Below are 22,287 nucleotides of genomic sequence, written 5' to 3' on the forward strand. Positions count from 1 at the left end.
AGAGTTAACAGAGCTTTGGAGATGTGGGCTTAAGCAGGTCCTCTAACCTCTATTTTCCCACCTTCTCGCAGAGTTATTTGTCGAGGTTGGCGGCAGGAAGCTCGGGAAAGAATGAGATGGAGAATGTTTTATACCAGGAAGACGCTGGGATTGTTCCGCGGTTCGAGAAGATAAAGCCTTGAAGGAGTAAGGAAGACGGTTTGGTGGAAAAGATTCAACTCGAGTGTCAGGGAAGGACAAGTCCAGGTGGTTTTGAGCAATAAAATTGTTCTGAAAACAGAACGAAGAACAGAACAAAGAAGAGGAATGTCTTGTATCTAGTTGAACCTCCAATGTTCTGCCCAGAGAAAACACATGATGGGGCAAAACCAGACCAATCTTACGGAGGGTGCTACAACATGGGGTCTCAACCCCAGTCCTCAAGCCCCCCCAACAGGTCAGGTTTTCAGGATATCCCTGCTTCCGCATACGTGGCTCAATCAGTCGAAGACTGAGTCTCTGATTGAGCCACCTGCTCTCAAGCAGGGACTGATTGACCCATCTGTGCTGAAGCAGGGATATCCTGAAAACCTGACCTGTTGGGGGGGGCTTGAAGACTGGAGTTGAGCACCCCTGTGCTACAACACTATGATGGCCTTTAAGCACTAGTCCTGTTTAATCGGTCCAAAATGTTTTTTTATTTTTTATTTGCCTTACTTTCCCTTTTCCGTTTTGATAACTAACAGAGCTGTGAAATCCTCCAGTGAGGCTGCCCATTTCAAAGATAAAAAATATAAGCAACATAATATTTGCAGGGCTTAGTAAAGGTGGCCACCATTGTGGATTTGTAGCAGAGCGTCGTTATAACAATGCTGTTATGCTCTATGAAATCCAAGCTGTTTTCACCAGTGAAAAAGGTGCCCCTAGAAAAAGTATACTTAAACAATATTTAACATATTGTAAATGATTAAATCTGAACCAGCCAAGCTAACAGACTGTGCCTTAATGAGTGGTTACAATGTCTCCCCTGCAGTAAGATTAACTCGTGTGGGGTCACATTTTTCATAGGTAACCCCTTCCTGAAAGCCCTTGTATGTGCCCGTAAAACCATTTTGTATTACTTTATTTTTGTATAGTGTTGATAGGTCACTTGTCCTTTCATAATATGAGCTAGAAAGATTTCTAATGTCAAGGTACACCGCACAATACAGGGTGGAGAGCCCCGGGTACAAATGCTGCCAGTGAAATAGTGGAATCTCTATCGCAAAGAGTTTGCAATCTAATATAGGGAGTTCTGCATAATCGGCACTCCTAATTTGCAATAAGGACATGCCCTCATTATTAGAGAGAAGGAGCGGCTCAGTGAGTAAAGACACTGACACTGAGTTTGAAGCAGGGGAACCTGTCGGCTCCTTGTGACCTTGAGCAAGTCACTTTATCTCCCTGTGCCTCAGGCACCAAAAACATAGATTGTAAGCTCTACAGGGCAGCGACTGTCTGCAAAAATGTCTCTGTAAAGTGCTACGTAAAACTCGCAGCGCTATACAAGAACAAACAATTATTATTGTTTAATGTGGAGTCTGTGTACCCAAAAGCCCTTTTGTGCCTTTGATTAGAATTACACTCAGTGTACTTTCTGTCAGGGAGGGGATTTTGTAATCAGAATTCTCAGGGATTTTCTTTTCTGATACAGTGTAACTAATCAGGATTTGTGTTCTAATGACCAGTACCTCACTGTGTTGGAAGTACACTGAAAAGTGATGTCAAATTGGTTGCAGATGTTAAAAAAAAGGTTGCAGCATAGTTGGAATTACTTCCAGTTAGCATGACTGGTTATTAATTCCCCTCGTGCTGCGCACTGTGACAGAGGCACACAAGCCGCAGTATAGTTTTGCAGTCCCACGAGGACTGAAGCTGTCCCCGCAAATTTACACTTCACGTATAGAAAAAAAAAACTGCACAATTGGTGGTTCAACAACACCTCGGAAGTGGAAGTGTTATGTTCTATATTCTTTTATGCCTTCAAGTGTTTTATTACCAGTATTACATAACCGTTTAAGTCGGAAACTGATGCATTAATGAAATATTTGGTGTAACTCCTGTCTTCTTTTTTCCCCCAACTGGAAATAAGTGAGCCATTTTCCTGTAATAATTAATATGGAAATGCAGTAAACACTGATGCCTACTAAGAGGGTGAGGATAAAAGTGAGTGAGTGTTATTTGACGTAATGACGATTTCATTTGGATTTTAGCTCCTTGCAATGTAATGGAAAACAATTCCACCTGTCACCTCAGGGGGGCGTTCTATAAATAGGCACCAAATTGAATGTTGCAATCCAAGCCAGCAATTTTTTTTAAATATAGAATTGAAGCAGGTAGTCTCTGGAGCGGAACCCCGTTAATTTCAGCTCCGGGGACCCCCTACTTCCGGAGATACTTACCTCTGAAGTAGCTGCCCGTAGCTGCTCTGGCTCAGCAGTAGGGATTTGAGGTTTGAAGCTCCTGCATCACATGGGCCAATAGGAAGTTGCACCGATGACATCACAGCTTCCTATTGGTCCACAGGCCGGGAAGTCTCTGAACAGCGGACATATTGTGAACCCAGGTAGCCGAGGAGAGCGACTGCCGGCACCTTATTCGCAGGTCAGTATCTCTGGAATAAGGGTCTCCCCAGAGCAGAAATGAACGGGGTTCAGCTCCAGAGACCCCCTGCTTTAACCCAATATAAATAAAAAATCCCCAAAAATGTGGCTCCTTGGATTGCCTCTTGAAGGTGTACAATAGAATACAAAGGAAGGTTCTGAGGATGGAACGTCGTATCATAACGGCACACTGATATTCTGTCAGAAAAGAGAAAACGTATTACCAGCAATCCCTTATTTTAAAGGTGCAGCTCCACATACTTCCTAACCAAAGGTTTCATTGTGAAATTCTCTAGTAGTTTTCGGTTTTGGGGAAATATCTAGAAGTATTGTTTTACTTTTTTTTAAATTTGTAACTAATTAATTAACTTAATTAACTTCCTTAATTTGGTTTATACCTCAGCCCTAATCCCTGTAATTGTGGGATCAGTGCACCATTATTTCTGCTGTTAGCTATGGCTACCTGATGACAAAAACAGCATGCATTATACACTGTATATTCTGTTACATTGGCTAGTGTGTGTTTTGTAGTTAGATATTGTTGCCTATGTTTGCTAATTTATTAAACACATTTTATGTTAGAAAACCAGTATTTAAAAAGTTGTTACATGGCTGAGTGCTTTGTGACTCCAGATTCAGTAGATAAATTGTGCTGCACCTTTTAAAATAATTCATAATTTCACGGACATGTACATTACCATTAAGGGATGTATTGCTGGAAATAAAAGCCATAAAAATCAAAGTGTATGCAGCTTCCTCCTCTCGTTCCTGCTTCATCAAAACTTCTATTGGGTAGAGAGAAAAAAAAATATATATATATTTTTTTACTGATTTTCTCCTATTTGAAATCAGGATAGCACAAGATAAATGGAAAAGAAAAACACCCATTTTTCAGTGTCAGCATTACACATAATGTAAGGCCATTTCCAGTGCAGAAATGTAGTATTAAGCAGAAGTTTAACCATACCACGACTGGTTTTGCATGAAGCTTGTGTGCTTGTCCAGCGGTAGAGGAGTTAAAACAGTTATTTTACTGTCTTGGGCTTATCTGCGTTATTCACATGTATATATTCTGATATCAGCACAAATCTGTAACAAAGTTCTGTTAATCTGTTAACCCATTTATAATGTGAATTTTTTTTTTCTTTTACTTTAAAATACCTGGTCCACCAGGAGTCTATTTAAACTCTAAGCCACAAAGGATAGTTATATTATTTTTTTATTGCGGTGCCTACACACAGTACTTTGCGGTGTCAGCTTGCACTTACCGACCAGTTGACACACTGTTCAGTGTCAGTGGTCAGTCACTCTATTTGCGTTACAGAAAAGCTGAAAACAGACCCAGGATGGAAACACTTTTCAAGCTGCAGTGAGACTTCCAGGACTGAGTTAGAAGTAGTTGAATATACAGGACTGGTTTTCAGGGCAACCATGATACATAATGTAAGTCAATGACTGCACTACCTGTGCTGAAGCAGGGATATCCTGAAAACCTGACCTATTGGTGGCCCTTGAGGACTGGAGTTGACCCCCCCTTGCTCCCGTGTGAGAGATCTGTTTTCATGCAACATTGTCCAATCACTTAATAGCCTCGTAACATCTACAGCACTGTGGTTTCAGTATTAATCTCCCCCAGGCCCCTTTCCGATGTGCTTTGAAGCTGCTTTTTTGTGCTGGACAAAATTGTAGTTGAATTCATTTGAATGGCAGCTTGTAAGTGGCACTGCTGCATTAACCCCATTATTGCCATGGGAGCCCACAAAGCAATGAGCGGCAGAGAACTCGGTTATTTTATGGGTCAAGAAAGCAGTCTTCGCTGACGCATCTGAACCTCGACTTGCTTATTAAGGGTATTTAGACTCTTGTAGAGTTTGGCGCATGCTGCGCTTGTGTTACCCACTAAAAAAAAATGACTTGTGCCAGAGAAAACCAAGACGCAGAAAACCGTCAACAGAAGTAACATGCAGTGCATTTCCTAATACATAGACCACAGCTTGTACTGTTCATTTATCTACAGTTCTAATGTCATCGGTTCAGATGGTGTATTTGCCATCAGAATCATACTTAAGCATAATCAAAGCGCAGTCCCATTCTGTTCAAAAATAATTTCCCCCCCTAACAAGTTTCCTGCACATTTCCATCCTGCCCGCTTTTTTTCAGTAGTTTTCAAAGGTCTTTATAGACATATTGGTCTAAAATAATATTTTTCAGAGATTTATTAAATATAGTTCTGATGTGAATTTATATTTAAATGATCTGTAACGCAGACCCCGTTAAACCCCAATCTTGGAAATGCTGCGTCACTAAACAGCCTGTATGAAGCACGGCTTTGTTGCTTTGAGTTAACTTGAGAGACTTCAGATTCTAAAACAAGTGGTGTGAATGGGTAGGCTGGGAGCTTGCAAGTTATGACAAGTCCAGTAAATGTTGTTAGGTGGAACTGCAACTTTTAACCCATTTGTTCCTAAAGCAATGCACTGGAGATCCTTCTAGGAGCAAATAAGTTAATAATAATTAAATATTTGTATCAATTATTGTGGCAAGACATGTGTTTGCTTTGACACAATTCAAATCATATTCAGGGAATTTCTGCCCTTAGGTTTATTGAGGCTATGACTATTAAATTATACTTGAACTGGACCAGATCAACTATTTATTGACGCTTATAAAATCATGTTTATTTAAGTTATGGCTTGTGAACAGCTGAAATTGTTAGAATCTGTTGAACTACATATGATTGTCACCAGTGTTCCTCCCTTCTGTTTCATCACAAAATATTTGAAATTGTGTTTGATAAAATTATTTTAATAAAGAGGATTTTCATTCAAGTTGCTGGTTTGTATTTCTTGGAATGTACTTCTTCATACAAAAGTATTCTAAATATGTAAATAAATGCAGGAAGCAAATAGCTGAACAGCTAGTAGGAAAAATGGGTATCCACGTGGTCTAGATTTGCAGCTAAATTCGTTGTTATATTTCTGTTTATTCTCTCGCCGTTATCGTAGACACTATAGCGGATGCCGTCCGATTTAAATTCCAGCTGGAAATCTGCTTCTCTCAGCATGGCAGTAAGAAAAACATGGCCTTGCATGATCACTACTGTATAACTACTGTAGGAAATCAGATTCCTCACTCTGAGGAAGCCTAGCCTTGGTCTTAAAAAGACAGAACATTTAGTACCTTCTGGACTCAAACCCAGGATAGGCCGGGATTAACAGGGAAACTAAATAAGCAGGCAGAAATAAATGTAATATATACCTCTCTTATTCTCTCACTTGCTGTGGCTTAGTAAGGGAAGTGTTTATTGTTTGGGAAGCACATACCCGTTGGAAATATCGGCTAATGAATGGTTTGCATAGCAGTGTGTGAATATAGATTTGATCTGTGAAAGAAATCCAAATAACTTTGCAAGGAAAAAAAAACGCAATCACTCATTCCCAGCAAGAAAAAACACATTTCTCTCACTCTGCTACAGGTCAATAGAGGTATATCAATAGCGTAACAGTATTTTTCCACCTGGGTATAATAGTTAACTGTGACAGAAAAGCAAACATTGTTCTCAAGAAACCAGATACTTTTTCTAACCGGTTGCCTAGCTACTAGATTTGCATTACAGTACCTTTAAACATATTGGGATAAAACCTTGTAGCAACAATGATACTGTATCTATATTGTCATCTGGTTTTTTTTTCTTGCATTATCAGCTCAGGTTGTGATAAACAAAGGTAGGATATATTTTGGCCCTCAAGATGTAAATTAAAGGTAAGAATCCCTGACAAGTCTCCCTCTCACTCAATGTGATTAACACACAAATAACAGTGCATGCCATTACTTTGAATGGAAGTAATACATGGTTACCTGGCTTCTCACCGTATTGAGTGGGGTGCACCGTGACTCACTGTGCATAGTGTAAAGAACATATCGCAAAGGGATATATTGCACAAGAGTGAAACGCAACTCCATAAAGGGTTAGATCAGCGCTGCGCAAACTTTTTCAGGGAGCCGCAGTGTTCGCGCACCCCCTCCCCCTAAGGCACTGCTTCAAATGACATTGCGGGTCATGTCACGTGACCCCACCGCGTCATTTGATAACCGTTGCCATGGCGATGTGTGGCGTCATTTGACGCCGCATCGCTGAAGACCTGGCTGCCAGTAGGTAAGCGAGGTTACAGAGGCCTCACGCCTCCCCCGGCATTAAATTAAATCCCTGGGGAAGATCGCGGGGCCTCTGTAACAGCCCGCGCCCCCCCCTGCAAATTCTCCCGCCCCCTAGTTCGCACACCGCTGGGTTAGATATTAACTATTGATATTTCATGTTGTCCTCTTCCTTTGCAACACTCTGCACAATCCTTAAGCAGTGGGTTGTATATGAACAAATAAAGTCAACCCCACCCCACCATTATTCGGAGCAAAATAACTCTGGCCCTGCTGCATAATAAAACAATAATCGTGTTGCAGAGTTTCTGTATCTTATCCTGCACTGCTAGAGAATGCTGAGAGTTAGAAAAGCCCAGCGATAAGACAAAATGCTATTCTAATCTCTCAAACACATGGCTGATAAACAAGGCTAGGTTTTTGGACTATTCACCTTCAGCTAAGAACAGACAACAACACCAGCTACAGTACCCAGAAGCAATCATTTACTTTGGAACAGACAGGACATTGTATACAAATACCTGAACATTTAATGTTCTCTTCTGCAGTTGGTGAACTTTCTCAGTTGATAAAAATGTGCGGAACCTGTTCTGCCCTTTGTAGTAACAAGCGCTTTTATTTCTCTGTCTTGTGTGTTATATTTTTAGCAATCAAATTGGAGGTAGCAGTACTTGCAAAAATAACATTGTAACGGGTATAGGCGCAATTCCAAACATTCATTAAGGAGAATACCAATGTCAAGAAGTGCCATCATTTAAAGAAATGACAGGATAATTATTTGTCTCATGCAGCACACATAGTTGTACACCGCTGGGGAGCTCAGTCTCATTTTTGCTGTTTGAGGTACATGGACATAAGGTGACTTGGTCAAGGATCTAATATTGGGATTTAAACAATGGCACCATGCTTCAATGGCACCATGGGCCATGTTCTGTTCCCTGCATGTGTTTTATTTCCCCTATTGCTGCCGTGACCATTGCCCTAGTTCTTATCACTGTGGAAAGTACCTAGCTGTCATTTCAGCCTGTTACCTTAGCGACTCTTTCCTCGATCCCTAGCACTTGGTATAGCCCTGCCTTATTTCCTGGTGTCAAGCTGTTGCATCAGCCCCTATTCAGCTTGCAGCTATTGCTAGTGGTGTACCCCAAACTGCTCTCCCTGGGATAGCATCGTTTTTTCACCTTCCCCTAATTTATGCATCCCCAAAGTTCCTATTAATTTCTGTTTGTGTTCATAATAAAGTTTATCAGAAATCCAAGAAGGACTCTATTTGCACCTCCTCACTAGCCACCTCCTCTATTCCCCCCCCATCCGCATGTATTTCTCTCACTCTTACCCCTTCTCTTCCTCACTCTCCCCCCCCAATACTCTGACTCCCCTACCATTTTTCTAATCTCACACCCCATCCCCTATCACTTAATGACACCCCTCTCACTTAATCCCGCTCCTTCAATCCCCCCCAGTCACACACACTGTAGAGGGAGAAAGGGGTGGCCCGGTATTGAAGGGGTTGCACCCCATTTGGCCATCCCCTGACCTCACTAGGGAGACAAGGGGTTAACTGGGCTGCGGATCCATCCGGGAGTACAAGGGTTAATAGTTCTTTAATGATTATAGCCCTTTGTGTAATTTTCCCGCCTTTTCAGGCACCATTTTGCAGAGTCCCATAGGCCGCCATTAGAGCTCCATGCATTTCAATGGCGGATCTTGCTGTTTTGGACCTGTTTCCCTCGAAGACCAGCAGATGGCGTCCGAGAGGAGGGGTGGCGGTTTCCCATTGTAAGTCAATCGGCTCATTGACTTCAATGGAGATTCCTCGACGGCGCTTTCCAGGAATGAGTTGGCTGCCGTCCAAACCGCAAAACCGCAAAGCGGATACTTTTTCTAAAAGAGAGCTTTGATCACTGTTAGTCAAGTTCAACGATAAGTGGCATGGGAATCTTCAGTTCTAGGGCACCCAGAAATAAAATTATTTTTGCCCCTAGTCCCTAGACCTCCCCCCACTCGACCACTACCGGGTCCCCGTATCCTGGACCCCCGAGAAGGGTCATGCCGAGAGAGCGGGTCGCGCCATAGGTTCCAATGGCAGCGGCAGAAACAGCTCAAGAATTCGACTAAGTGTAAAAAGCTGAAAACCATGAATCCATATCTCCGGTTCCGGAGGGTCCAGAGGGCCAGGGTTTGGGGTACCTGTAGTCACTGCTACGGCATGACTGCCGAACCATCCTTGACCCTCTCGGACCAACCCGACGGAGTATGGACCCCCTTGAAAGTTCGGGACTTTTCCCATAGACTCCAATGGCGGCCAATTCCCATTTACCGGCTATGGCGGAGAAACCCCATTGACTTCAACGGCGATGCCCCGTTGAAAGTCTATGGCGGCGGATTCCCATAGCCGCCAACGGCGGCGGTTTGCCATTGAAAGTCTATGGCGGCGGAGCCAGTTGTTTTCAATGGGGATTTAGTGAAAAACCGTGATTTAATTTACAGCGGAGTTTATTGTATTAAAATAGGAACCGGTTTAAGGTGTATTTGTGTAACTCCGGTTCCGAAGGTCCCAGCGGGCTGAAACTCGGACCATATAGTGTCCCAGTTCCAGTATTGAGATCTGGGAAGTTTGGACCCGCTGGACCCAACGGAACCGGATATTTTAATATGTTTGTGTTTTACTTATCACACTGTATCCCAAGGCAGGGATAAAACCCAGAGGAAATTCCTTTGCATACAAGGTAGCATATGGTCAGAGAGGCGACCCAATGTCTAGGACTTAAGTATTGTTCAAAGAATTTTGTCACCCTCACTGTTTACCTGAGGGCGGAACGACTCAAACCAGAGCAGTCTGTAAGTGTCACATTTAACACCTTACAACAAAGAGTATCCTGACAGAAATCCCATTTGGTAGACTGGCTGGCATTTCTGATGTAAATGTGGGGCTACAGAAATGAGACCCCAGGGTCCTAGTGCGCATGTCCTAACTAGCAGGGGGCATGGATTAAAATGTATTCCCACATTAAAGATTGGATACAGGCAATTGTTGCCCAATCACCTGTACTTAATGTTAAGGATAGGGTTACAAAAGATATATAAACGGTGGTAATCCCTATATCCATTGTCTTCTATACCATCTGAATTGTTACCTGATTGCTGGAGAATTGCTACATGATACTTCTCATTCCCCAACCCCAAAGTAAGTGTACTTCTTGCCTGTTACTGTACTATATTGTGTGTTCACCTATTTAAGGAATAAATATACTTTATTATATCTAAGACTCGTTCAGTTCAACCCATTATTTGGTGTATTATTAATAGCCTGTCACAAAGCTCCCATCACACACAGAATAATTATCCCCATCCTCATACAAAATACAATACCCCCCCTCTCCCAAGACAAAATAAATACAATATCCCCTCCTCACACAAAATAAATATACCTCCCTCCCCACACTAAATAAATACAATACCGCCTTCCCCACACTAAGTAAATACAAGCCCCCATCCACACACTAAATAAATAAAACCCCGCCCCCGACCTCTGGCCCAACTTCCAGCGCCGGCCGGCCAGCCAACCCCCCTGTAGCAGCCGGGCCCGGTGCATATGTCCCGGTTCTCCCCCCTGTCAGCGGCCCTGTACACACACAATATAAGTGGTGTTAAAATCCCCCCACCCCCATCTGATTATTAGCATAAATCATCAATCTCCCAGCTGTTTTAATTAGTTGAAGCTCCCAAGCTACAAACACCTGCAGAGGTAGATACAGAATATACAAAACAGGTACAGGACCTGCTACACTGGTACAGTTTGTCACGCTGTGCTCACCACAAATAAGACGAGACCCCGGTACTGAGATGGGAGTAGTAACAAACACCAGCCACAGGCACAGGGGCCATGTCCGGAGTGTAGGTTTGTCTTGGCAGCCGGGTCAGGGATATAGAGATCAGAGTAGTCTTTATACTTGCCGAGTTCAACGTAGGAGATATCTGGAGCGTAGAAGGTACTTTTGCCGAGGTCAGGGTTGGAGAGTGGAGAGTGGTCGAAGTAAAATGCCGAGGTCAGGATTGGAGAGGAGTGAGGAGTCAGAGATGGCCAAGATCAGGAGCCAGAGGTTGGAGTAGTCAAAGCAAGCCGGTACGGTACACAGAAGATCAAAACTGGAACTAAGCAACAGGACAGGGACAAGGCAGAAAAAGCAAGAGTAAACTCAGGTAACAAGTATCTATCCTCACCCAATGTGCCTAAGACATTGGTGAGCATATATAGGCTGGATCAGCCAACCCCCATAGGGGGTGGAGCGGTGTGCGGCCTCCACGGCGGCCATGATAGGTCCAGGGCTCAACGAGCAGGTGTAGCTGTTTGTGCAGCTAAAGAATGTTGACACGGAGCTTGGGGGCATGGCACACGTGTCACATGCGAGCGCCTCGCACAGGTAGTGTGCGGCGCGTTCCGGAGGAGCCTAAATCGGTGGCGTCGGATGACGCCATCCTGGTGCACATGCGCGCTGCGCGCGTCGGGTAAGGAGTGCAGTCCGTTGGTACCCCATGCGTGCGCGGTGGTGCTCAGGAGGATGCACGGGACTGTTGCATGTCCGTTGTCCTTACACAGTTGGAGTATATGCTATTGAAGTGGTGGGGGGGGGGAGTTTGGGGGTCCCGGTTGAGCTGCAGAGGACCCACTCGTTCAAATCCTGTAATAAAAAATAAAAGATGGACGGGATTGCTGCCTTGGTATTTATTTAGTGAATGGGTCATAAGAAATCTTTCAGTTTAGCACATTTTAGTAAATCTGAATCTACATTACTCCTTTTACCACGACCGTGTCAATCGTGTGTAAAAAATACTCAACCAATGCTTTCATTTGTCTGATTTTTCAACCCTTTATTCAACGTGTGCTTTTAAAAGCAAAGAATAATAACAAGTCCTAACTGGTCATGATAGCAATTCAAGCGCCAGTCCTCTGGGATCTGGAATCCTATGCTGTATCAGACAGCAAATGCAGCAGCTTTTACGTACTCTGCAAGTGAAGAAGGTGTAGCTCTGAGATTGATATTTATGTAGGTATGTATATATGTATGTCTTTATATAGCCAATGAACAAAGTGGAGGATCCAGGGCACTACGGATTTGGAGAAAATTATTTTATTCTAGGCACACATGTGTGTGCCTAGAATAAATTTCTTTTCTACAAATCCGTAGTGCCCTGGAACCTCCACTTTGTTCATATACTTTGAAATTACACCAGACAGGTTTTTTCCCTGAACCACGGAGCACCGATACCTCAAATCGCAAGTATATTGCTTATATTATACATGTATAGGTGTGCAAGACATAACTCTTTATTGATATGTCTTTATATAGCGCCATTAATGTAAATAGCACTACACAGTAGTAATAAACGTGACAATCATATAAATAACAGATCGTGGGAATAAGTGCTTAAGACATAAAAGTAACATTTCGGAAGAGGAGTCCCTGCTCTGAAGATCTTACAATCTAATTGGCTGGTAGGAAGAATGTTCAGAGACTGAAGGAGGGCATTCTGGTAAGTTCGTCTGCAAGAGGCCAAGCTTTATGTATCATGTGTATAGTATTAGCCACGGTGCTACTCATATGGTTCTTTAAGCAAGTGGGTCTTAAAGGTGGATAGAGAGGTTGCTAGTCGGCTATTGAGGGGAAGGGCATTCCAGAGGTGTGGGGCAGTCAGTGAGAAAGGTTTAAAGCGGGAGAGGGCTTTAGATAAACAGGAAGAAGACTTCCTTGAGCAGAATGTAAGAGTCTGGATGGTGCATAGCGACAATGCTATGCTTCTTTCCAAAATTCTAAACACCTCAGGCATGTGATATGAGTGCAGGGGAATGGTATGTGTGTGTCATTGTGTGTGTCAGTGTGTATGCATTGTCTGCCTTCTTGGTTCTAATGTTTACAATGATTCCCACATGTGCTCGGGTGCTTCCTTAAATTCATTTGTTGAGTTTAAATAATGTACTTGTTATTTTTTGCCCAACCCAACCACCATATTTCCAGGACAACATGTGTACAATTAAAAATAAATACATGTTATGCTCCTTGAAAAAAAAAGAGAGAATTGATTGTAAAATGGAAAACACACACAAAGTAGGTACGGGAAACTTCTAAAAAGAACAAGGGCACTCATGGATATGAAAAAATAGAAAAAGAACATGTGTAGTTAGGTATCCCCTGGGCTACTAATCTGCCCTGCCTAACACAAGCCCTGATACCAGTGCAGGCAGTGTTGGGGTTAAATTCATGCTCTTGCTCCTGCTGTAGTCAACTCCCTTGAGTGACAGAGGGGGTCTAAGGTCTGGGTACTGCCCTATCAGGGGCTTAGACATAGGACCTTCCCCTGGGTACAAATTTAGAGAGAGATCCCTCCCTCAGGGGAGTGGGAACAGCTACCCCATGTTCCGCCAGAGCATATGGGAGTCAGGGATAGACATTTGAGGCATCAAGCCCTGGGGGTTGAGTCCAGGGACCAGAGAGTGAACAGTATGCTTTCATGCATGCTGTGTACGCTGTACAAGAATAAAGAACCGTTACTTGTTTTACACTCTTGTCTGAGACTGCAGTTCTTCAGGGGGAGGTGAGAGTGTTTTCCACAGGGGACTGCAGCTATCTACGATAGACCATGTGGAAATGGAGGTGCTTCACCCAGAAGAGAAGGTACTAAGCATGAAAAGCCTGCCCTGATTATCCCCACTACCACCGGCGGGTTGCCCAGACCCTCCTGTGAACCATACAGGTAACACCATCACCAAGTAACAGCAGGGAATCTCCCCTAGGGTGGGGGAACATGTGTTACACATGTATTGATCAAACACAGCAATGTACAATGTCTAGAAGGTTTTTACTGGAGACATAAAGCTACAGCTGTTACAAGAGCTACAGGCAAAATAAACAATAGTCATCTTCTGACATTTAGGGATTGTGCTGTAAGGACTGCACACCAACTGACCACTAAGACTAGGGGCCCTACTCGATGTCATATACACCCATGGGCCCACTGTCCTTGATATACAGTAGTTGTATACTCCAATAAAACTCCCCAATACTTTTGGAGAATGGAACAAAGCATATCCCACTGAGGATTAAAGCTGGAGATAAATCTCACTTAAGTATCGGGTTCAATTTGTGAGCTACTGTAGCGTTATGTGTAGGGACCAGTAAGGAATCGCGATTATTCCTCAGGGCACATTTAAGTGCCTATTTACAGCATCTTTTGCTGTACCCCCCGCTCTATAAACATATTTTCCTGTTCACCAGCTCTAATGAGAAATGTAGCTTCAGTTGAGCAATTTCTTCTTAGACGATACATTTGAATTACAGGTATTCCCCACTTAAAGGAAGTACTGTAGGGTGATAGCTATCAAAATGGAGTAGGCCAGGGTTTCTCAACTTCAGTCCTCAAGACCCTCCAACAGGTCATGTTTTAAGGATGTCCCTGCGTCAGCACAGGTGGCTCAATCTGTGTCTCAGTCAAAGACTGGGCCAGATTGACACACCTGTACTGAACCTGGGATATCGTGAAAACTTGACTTGTTGGGAGGGGGGGGGGGGGCAGCTTGGGGACTGGAGTTGAGAACCTCTGGAGTAGGCTGTTGGCAGCAGTGGTTCTTCTATACAGTAAACATCAGTTTTTCTGTCTGAAGAAATCAGGATGCTGAGATCCAAAAAAGAGATAATATCATTAGAAAATTGGAGCGTCAGTTTAATATTCAGATGATCATTTAGGGATTCGATCAAGTCCTGACATTCATTGGCCTCGTCCTCCCATAAGAAGAAAACATTATCATTGTAACTAATCCATAGTGGAATAAATCGCGTCCACGTAACCATATCCTCTTTAAATACGAACTCACACTCCCACCAACCTTAAAAAAAAGGTTGGCGTATGAGGGGTACAAGCAGCTCCCATCCGCGTATCAATAATCTGAAGATAACATTTCTCATCAAACAAAAAGTAATTGTGTGATAGATCCCATCTCTTACTTGAATCTAAATCATGCATTTGAAGAAACGATGTAGAGGCTGCTATCGCATGTGAATGTGCTATACTAGAATATAACGGCTCAACGTCACAAGACCAATAAAGTACCTCAATGTAATGCAACCTGAGTAACACGTCAGATGTCACACTCACATATGATGGAAGACTCTCCTTATGCGGTTTAAGATAAGTATCCACAAAGGTGCACACAGGTCCACAAAGAGCGCCAATCCCCGAGACAATAGGTAGTTGAGGGGGTATTAATTCAGGTATTGCATCGATATTTAATCCATTAAGGGCGTTTTTCTTTTGATGTTTGTTTTCATTGGTTTTATTTTTGTGGATATGCTGTGTTTGTTCAATAAATGTTTTTTTTTCTTCTATTTTTGTATACCTGAGTACTTTTTTTTGCCTTCCATACCTACTTTAAGTTTTCTTTTGTGTTATCCATGTTTAGGTAGTCCTGAAGTGCACCCCACGTTTTATTATTGTTGTAGGGTTGTGCAGTTTATTTTACGGTAGTAGTGCAGACCTCATGTGTTGCTTTTATTTTCATCATCATCCTTTATTTTTTAAGTAAATACAGGCCTCCACTTTAGGGAGCATCGCAATACTTTACTGTCAGTTTGAGAACAACTACAATTAAATACAATTAGTTTGTTTCACATGGGACAGACAAATACAAACAAATAGCTAATGAGGCAGCCTAGAGAGGGACATTTAAACGGAGGTGATACTAACATAGCGGCACCAACGTTGGCGGTTATACGAGGAGGAGCCCCCCCGCAACCCGGTCAGCAACTTTGGAAAAAGACAAGCTTGACTGTGCCTAATTTTTGCTTTCTTGCTGTGAGTAGGATTTCAATTTCTCTCCACCGGAGCAGCGTTCATCCGTTCTCACTCCCTGCACATGCTTTATTTTATGGTGTATGCTTATTAATTATTTTTCATTTATTAAATTAGTCTTGTCCAGTTCATAGGTATTTTGTGATTGTCCTTTAGTGTATCATGTCTAAGTGTATCTAGTGTTATGTGTATGTTAGTCTTTTTTACAATATATCTGGTATACGCTATGATTGGTTGTTTGTCCCTTTTACTTTTACATATTGTGATATCACCCGCGAGACATGTCTGATAGACTACAGGTTTCCCCGATTGTACTCTACATATATATGGACTACAGGTTTTCCTGTCTGGACTTTATATATGGTCAGATAACTATTTGCACTGTATTTATTTGTATTTAGGCGCCAGATTATTTGTTTGTATTTGTTTCATTTGATCTTATTTGTCATTTTTTTCCTGGCAGCCTTCCTAATATGTATAAGGTATTAGGATAATTCATCACGGTGTGATAGGTACACTCATTATTTAATATCACATTACCGCTAATACACACAATCTCCTTTTTTCCACGAGACAGACAGGCAAAGCCAGAATCATTATTAATACTGTATTATTATTATATTATTTGTAAAGAAAAGTGTAGTTGTAGGATTGTGTAAGCAAAAGCTGCTCCCAAGGTTTTCTGCCCCAAAACCTTTGTTCCTGACATAACTCTGGCTGCTTTCTATGTTTGTGCCGTCTCCTTCTGAATGATTCCCCCCCCAGTAATGAGAACCGATATATGTCCCATATTCACTTAAAGGTGCTAAGCTTTAGCACACCCTAACTTCAATTTGTTTGAATGGTTGTGCTGCTAAAGCTTAGAATCCTTTAGTGACTATTAGCCTATGTGAGTAACATTCCTATACATGCACCTGTCTGCAATGTGTTCGCTTTTAAGGTGCACCAGAACAAAAACTCCTATTGTTAACTATAGGTGCCTGAGTCACAGAAACATGTTGTAAATCAAGTAACCACATGCCATAACATGACATCTATAAGACACGTGCTGATGACCAAATATTTTCATGTCAGAAAACACAGCTCAGAGTGACAGCCCTAATATATTCTGCTTGCTTTAACCTGCCAGGTTATATACACAAAACATGCTTCATTGTATCATGGCTTAACTCCTTGCTGCTACAAACAGACATTTCCTGAGCAATTTAACCCATATGCCGCCATATTGTTTTGATAGAAGACACACAAAGCCTATTATTTATCCAAATGTTGGCTTCTTGGTCGGGGTAGGCCTATGTTTATTTACAGTACAAAAGGAGAAAGTGCTCTACTGAATGCACTCAATGCATACGTATGTAAAGTTGTATATAATAAAACCCTTTTATTAGAGTATTAAAAGTAGTATTGACAGAGGGACCAAGTATATAGATCCATGACCTGTCCCTGAAAACCACTTCCTATTACGCTCCAAGCAATATAGAAGTGCTATAGCGAATAGTAGCTAATCATGTTCCGTATCGGCACAATGTCAAATCAGAACAGGGCTCCTGTCAATTATACAGAATTGTATTTAGTCGTATATAGCTCCTTTAATATATATTTGCCTATACTTATTGTAAAGCAGGATATACTGTATAGAGTTTCCTAAAACATCAAGCATGGAGGTGCATCACCAGCCTGATGCAGTAAAGACACCTAGCAGTGCCGGAGCTAAGAAATGACAGAAAACGTGAGTAGCTACCAAATCTAAGAAAAGGAAGCCAATAGCTCAAAAAACATATAAATCCGCAAAGAGTACAATGAGAACACCACAACTGCTTGAGTTAGTATTGATTCACAGGGAAAATGGAGGGTAAACTCTCTTTACTTAAACAGGGGTGACATTAATATATACTATCACCCTCACACCATCCAATTAATTTCTGGTGCGCACACGGAGGCTTTCTGCAAACACCACGGAACTTGGTCCCGCCCCCCCCCCCCCCCCGCTCGCGGCGCGCTTGCTCGACATTCGTGCACCGCTCCCCAGCTGCGTGGCAACATTCCTATCACTGCTAACACTGCTCACCTGTCTCCTGCATCCTCTGTCCAATCCCTTCTGCCGCAGGAGCCGCGCCTTCGCTCCGCCTCTCACACTGATTGCTCCAGCCTTGCTACTTAAACCCTGCATGCTCAGTCATTCTTTGCTGAGCATAAACCCTTGTAGCCTTGTGTTCCTGCGTTCCTGCTTTGCTGTGCCTTTGCCTTGTACCTAACCTATCTTGTCTCCTGTTGATCTCACGTGTACCAACCCGGCTTGACTATTTGACCCTCTCTGGATAACGACCCCGGCTTGCCTCTGACTACCCGCACTTCTCCATCCCTGAGTACGGCTATTGGACACTCAACTATCCTACCGGCTCCAACCCGACCACGGCACAACGGATAACGACTACACTGCTGGCTCCACCGCACGACCTCTGCAAGGATCTGCACTAACCCACTCTCTCCAACCCGACTACGGCACAACGGATAACAATTACGCTGCTGGCTCGACCGCATGACCTCTGCAAGGATCTGGACTAACCCACTCTCTCCAACCCAGACCCAGCTATGTTGACAATCCACTTTTCAGGCATGCCTCCGCTGCAGTGGGTGCGCAGTTCTGTACTTTCCCACCTCAGTTACGGGGTCCCGCCTTGTTCGTGGGGAGCGCAAGCGTTACACTTTTCAAATTCCTGATCAGAAGAACAGTTTCTCCTAATTCGGCGAAACTAACCTACCGGAATACCCCTTACTTGATGGCAAAGGTGATGGCTGTCAGCTCTTAACAGGCTATTGGTGGCCGTGTCCTTGCGATGTAGGGTAGTTTCTATTTTCCCTGATGGTGAACGCCTGATCATAAGATCCAAAAATGCGATGTTAGTCGAGCTGATCTCTGATGTCAGTCTTAGATTTAAAGTGTTGGTATTCAAGAGATCTACAAACTCCCCAAGTAGCTCTCTGGTCCCCTTCCAGATGATCAGGATATCATCTATATACCTAGCCCACATGAGTATGTGCGAGGTATATTGGAGATACAAGTTCTAGAAGACCAACTCTGCCTCCCACCACCCAAGATATAAATTGGCGTAGGTGGGGGCACAGGTGGTCTCCATGGCTGTACCTCTCGTCTGATGGCAAATGATGTTGTTAAATATAAAGTAATTGTGTGTGAGTATGAACCTAAGTAGGTCCACGACCAACAGATTATGATTCGCAAAGTCGCAGCTTCTCGTCTGTAAGAAGTACTCCACCGCCTTAATCCCATTACTGTGTTTTATGGATGTGTATAAAGATGCCACATCCATACTGATGAGTAAGGTGTCCTCCTCAATAGATACGACGGAAGTGCAGTAACGAAAGTTCTGAAGACATGGTCCACATATGTACTGGACTGCTCTGTCAGACTAGAAATGCCAGATACAATCGGGCGGCCTGGTGGTGGAAGGCTACCCTTATGGACTTTGGGCAATTAATTAAATGTTGCCATCTTTGGTATTCTATTTAGGAGTGCGTCAAACTCTTTTTTAGTGAGAACTTTGTTGGAGACACCTTGGTCAAGAATAGATTTCAATTCCTTCAAATATTGGATAGTGGGGTCACTTCTAAAGACCGAGTAGCAATTTCTATCAGACAGTAGCCTTCTATTCTCTTTCACATAGTATGCTGTATTGAGTAAAACAATGTTCCCCCCATTTGTCTGAGGGTTTTATTGTTATCATTTCATTATTTTGGAGTTCTTTAAGGACGGGTCTTTCCAACTCGCTTAGATTACTCATAGTTGCCTGTGGTTGTAAATACGCAAGATCTTTTGTGATCAATTTCATAAAGGTCACCACTATTTATTTACCAGTTGCCAGAAACAGAAATAAATGACAAACATTTGTTGTCATTTCGTTTTGAGAACCTTTACAGTTAAAGATTTCAATATCTTTACAAACAAGATATTGACAGTTCCAACAGAAAACAACTCTTGGACTTGTTAGATATATAGTTATACAAACATTTTTTTTTTATAGGTACAATCGTTACGTAACAGGAAAGCAGTGTATCTTTATGCTCCAAACTCATATTATAAACATTGAATCAAAACACTTGTTTCCTGCAAAGGAAATTACAAGCATTTTCCTTTATCCCCACAAATCTAAACTTTATGAGCAGACGTCCCTGCAATACTAGATCATAAAAAGGAAAAGTGAAAGTCAAGGATTTTCTAAAGGTGACATTAAAAGATTTTTTTGAAGAATAAAGTAAATTGGATGGCGTCTTAATCATCGGACACTGGGTGTTTTTTTAGTTAGCTTTGATATATACAGTAGTGGTATTTCGAAATGTATGAAAAAGTCATACAGGAAGAAAAGTTTCGGCCCCCTTAGCACTGTAAGAGTAAGTTCATAACAATTTACTTACAAATCTTGTGTTTATTCGTGAACAATCGGAGTACAGATACCGTTTCACCTGATGAACGGTCCAAGGATGGACATGAAACGTTGCCTGTACTCTCTGATTGTTCACGAATATCCACAAGATTCGCAAGTAAATTGTTATGGATTTACTCTGAAACATTGCACAAAGGGTCCGAAACGTTTGTTCTTGTATGATTATATTTGGCCGTTGGACGCACTTTTTGGTTCTGTTTGCTCCATGAAAACTGCAAGACGCTCCCATTCTTTTTTCATTGACTTATGGAAAAGTATCATTAATTCAAGGCACTTTAAAAAATATATATACCTAATATAATATATAGAGAGATCTACCTAATATATAGAGAGTTCCAGAGGCAGAGAGAATGTTTTTGGACAAGGCAGGTGGGTTATAAAGGAGCCATGCTTGAGCAGCGGGTTAGGTGTATGGGTTGAGAGATGTAGATAGGGGCACATGTCTGCAATTCATTAAAGTTCAGGAGTTCCTTGAAGAAAATATGGAGTATAATGTCAAAAATCCACTGAGGTGAAGCAGCCATGTTAACTAACCACTTCATGATAACCAAGTGACCAAAATGCATCAGGCGTATTGTTATGTACTTTTTACTGCACGCTAAGCTAGCACATTCCAATGATGTCGCCATTAGTTAATATCCCCTTCTAAGGCCGCGCTTGTAGTCCCGGCTATGGTGACGCAACGGCATGACGTCATCCGTCGCCACTGTAATAGCGATTTCTGCTTATAGGGTAGGAGAGCAGAGACGGAGACTGTTGGGCTTGGTGGGCCATGGAGTGGGTGTTGCCGTGAGCGGTTCGCCCTCATTGGCTGAACCACTCATGTGCGCTGATGTCACGCGGCGGTCGCCAAAAAAATCAATTTACATTGACTTCAGCGATTTTAGTCGTGCCGTCGCGCCCACAATAGGCACATGCAACGGTTTAAATCAACTTGTTTTGACATGACGCGCCGTAGCCGGGACTACAAGCGCGGCCTAAGGCTGCGCTTATAGTACTGGCTATGCGACCGGCTACGCGACCACTGATGTCAGCCGTCGCCGTAGCTATTGTGATTCCTGCACTCTGGTGCAGGAGACCAAGGGAGGGCGACAGGGGGCGTGGCAGAGGCGTGACAGTTTCACCCTCATTGGCTGATGTCACGCTGCTTCCGCCGCTGTAGATCTCAAATTCCCTTGACTTCACAGATTTTGGTAGTGTTGTCGCTGGGCATCGCCGTTGTGGTCGCCCACTATGGGCACCTGCGACGGACTTCAAGTACTTGCTACGGCGCTGCGCTACGCCGCTGTAGCCAGTACTATAAGCGCAGCCTTAGGCTGAGATTACTCGTTCCCCCATTCTTCCATTCTCGTTCCCCCCCATCCCTCCATTCTCGCCCCCCTCATCCCTCCATTCTCGTTCCACCCTTCTCATTCTGTCTCACTCCCAATTCTCTGTCTCCCTCCCCCATTCTCTGTGTGTGGGTCTCTCTCTCTCCCTCATTCTCTGTGTCTCTCTCTCCCCCATTCTCTGTCTCTCTCTCTCCCCCATTCTCTGTGTGTCTCTCTCCCTTATTCTGTGTCTCTTTCTCCCCCATTCTGCGTCTCTCTCTCTCCCCCCATTCTGTGTCCCTATACTGTGTATGTCTCTCTCCCCATTTTAGACCCTACCTGTCACTGTGGAGCATAGGTTGGGGGGTGGCAGGGAGGAGGAGGGGGGGAGAAAGCCATATAGAGCCCTGGCAACATACACCGAACGTTCTCACTTCTGGGGCTCCGCTGAAGCTAACCCCGCCCCACATGTGATGGACTTGCCCCAGAGTATCAGCGTTATGGCAAAACGTGAGAAGGTTGACCCAGGGAATACTGCAAGTAGACTTGGATATGGATCCCTTGCTCTTCTTACTAAACAGACCGTCTCACACATCTCCATGGCAACCAGATGTGAATTGGCCGCAGTATGGAAGCAGTCAGGAATCCCCACCTTATCTAAAATAAAAAGCAGACTGAGCTTCATCTGTCACATGGAGAAGCTCCTGAGTCTGACAAATGATTCTTGCAGTGAATTCCTCACAGTCTGGGAGCCCTGGATTCACTAAGTGGATATACAAGGCGTAGACACTAGGTCAATCCTGCTATAGTTATTCCAGAAGGCAAGCCACAGAGAGTCCATTAGATATAGAAAGGTGCCTTCTCCCCAACACATGAGTACTCATCCCAGCAGGAAGA

The 22,287-nt window shown here is 43.2% G+C and overlaps 1 protein-coding gene across 5 annotated transcripts in view; it reads left to right on the top strand.

Moving 5' to 3' along the window:
- RBM20 (RNA binding motif protein 20) overlaps positions 1-5,449 on the top strand; it is a 141,474-nt gene extending 136,025 nt beyond the window's left edge. For all 5 annotated transcript variants that reach the window (XM_075611845.1, XM_075611846.1, XM_075611849.1 and 2 more), the window contains exon 14: positions 72-5,449. In XM_075611845.1, the coding sequence (XP_075467960.1) occupies positions 72-182 (111 nt within the window). In that variant the 3' untranslated portion in view covers positions 183-5,449. The remainder of the gene's footprint in view (positions 1-71) is intronic.
- Positions 5,450-22,287: the final 16,838 nt, after the last annotated feature.

The sequence above is a fragment of the Ascaphus truei genome, chromosome 8 (assembly GCF_040206685.1).
Source record: "Ascaphus truei isolate aAscTru1 chromosome 8, aAscTru1.hap1, whole genome shotgun sequence".
NCBI lineage: Eukaryota > Metazoa > Chordata > Amphibia > Anura > Ascaphidae > Ascaphus > Ascaphus truei.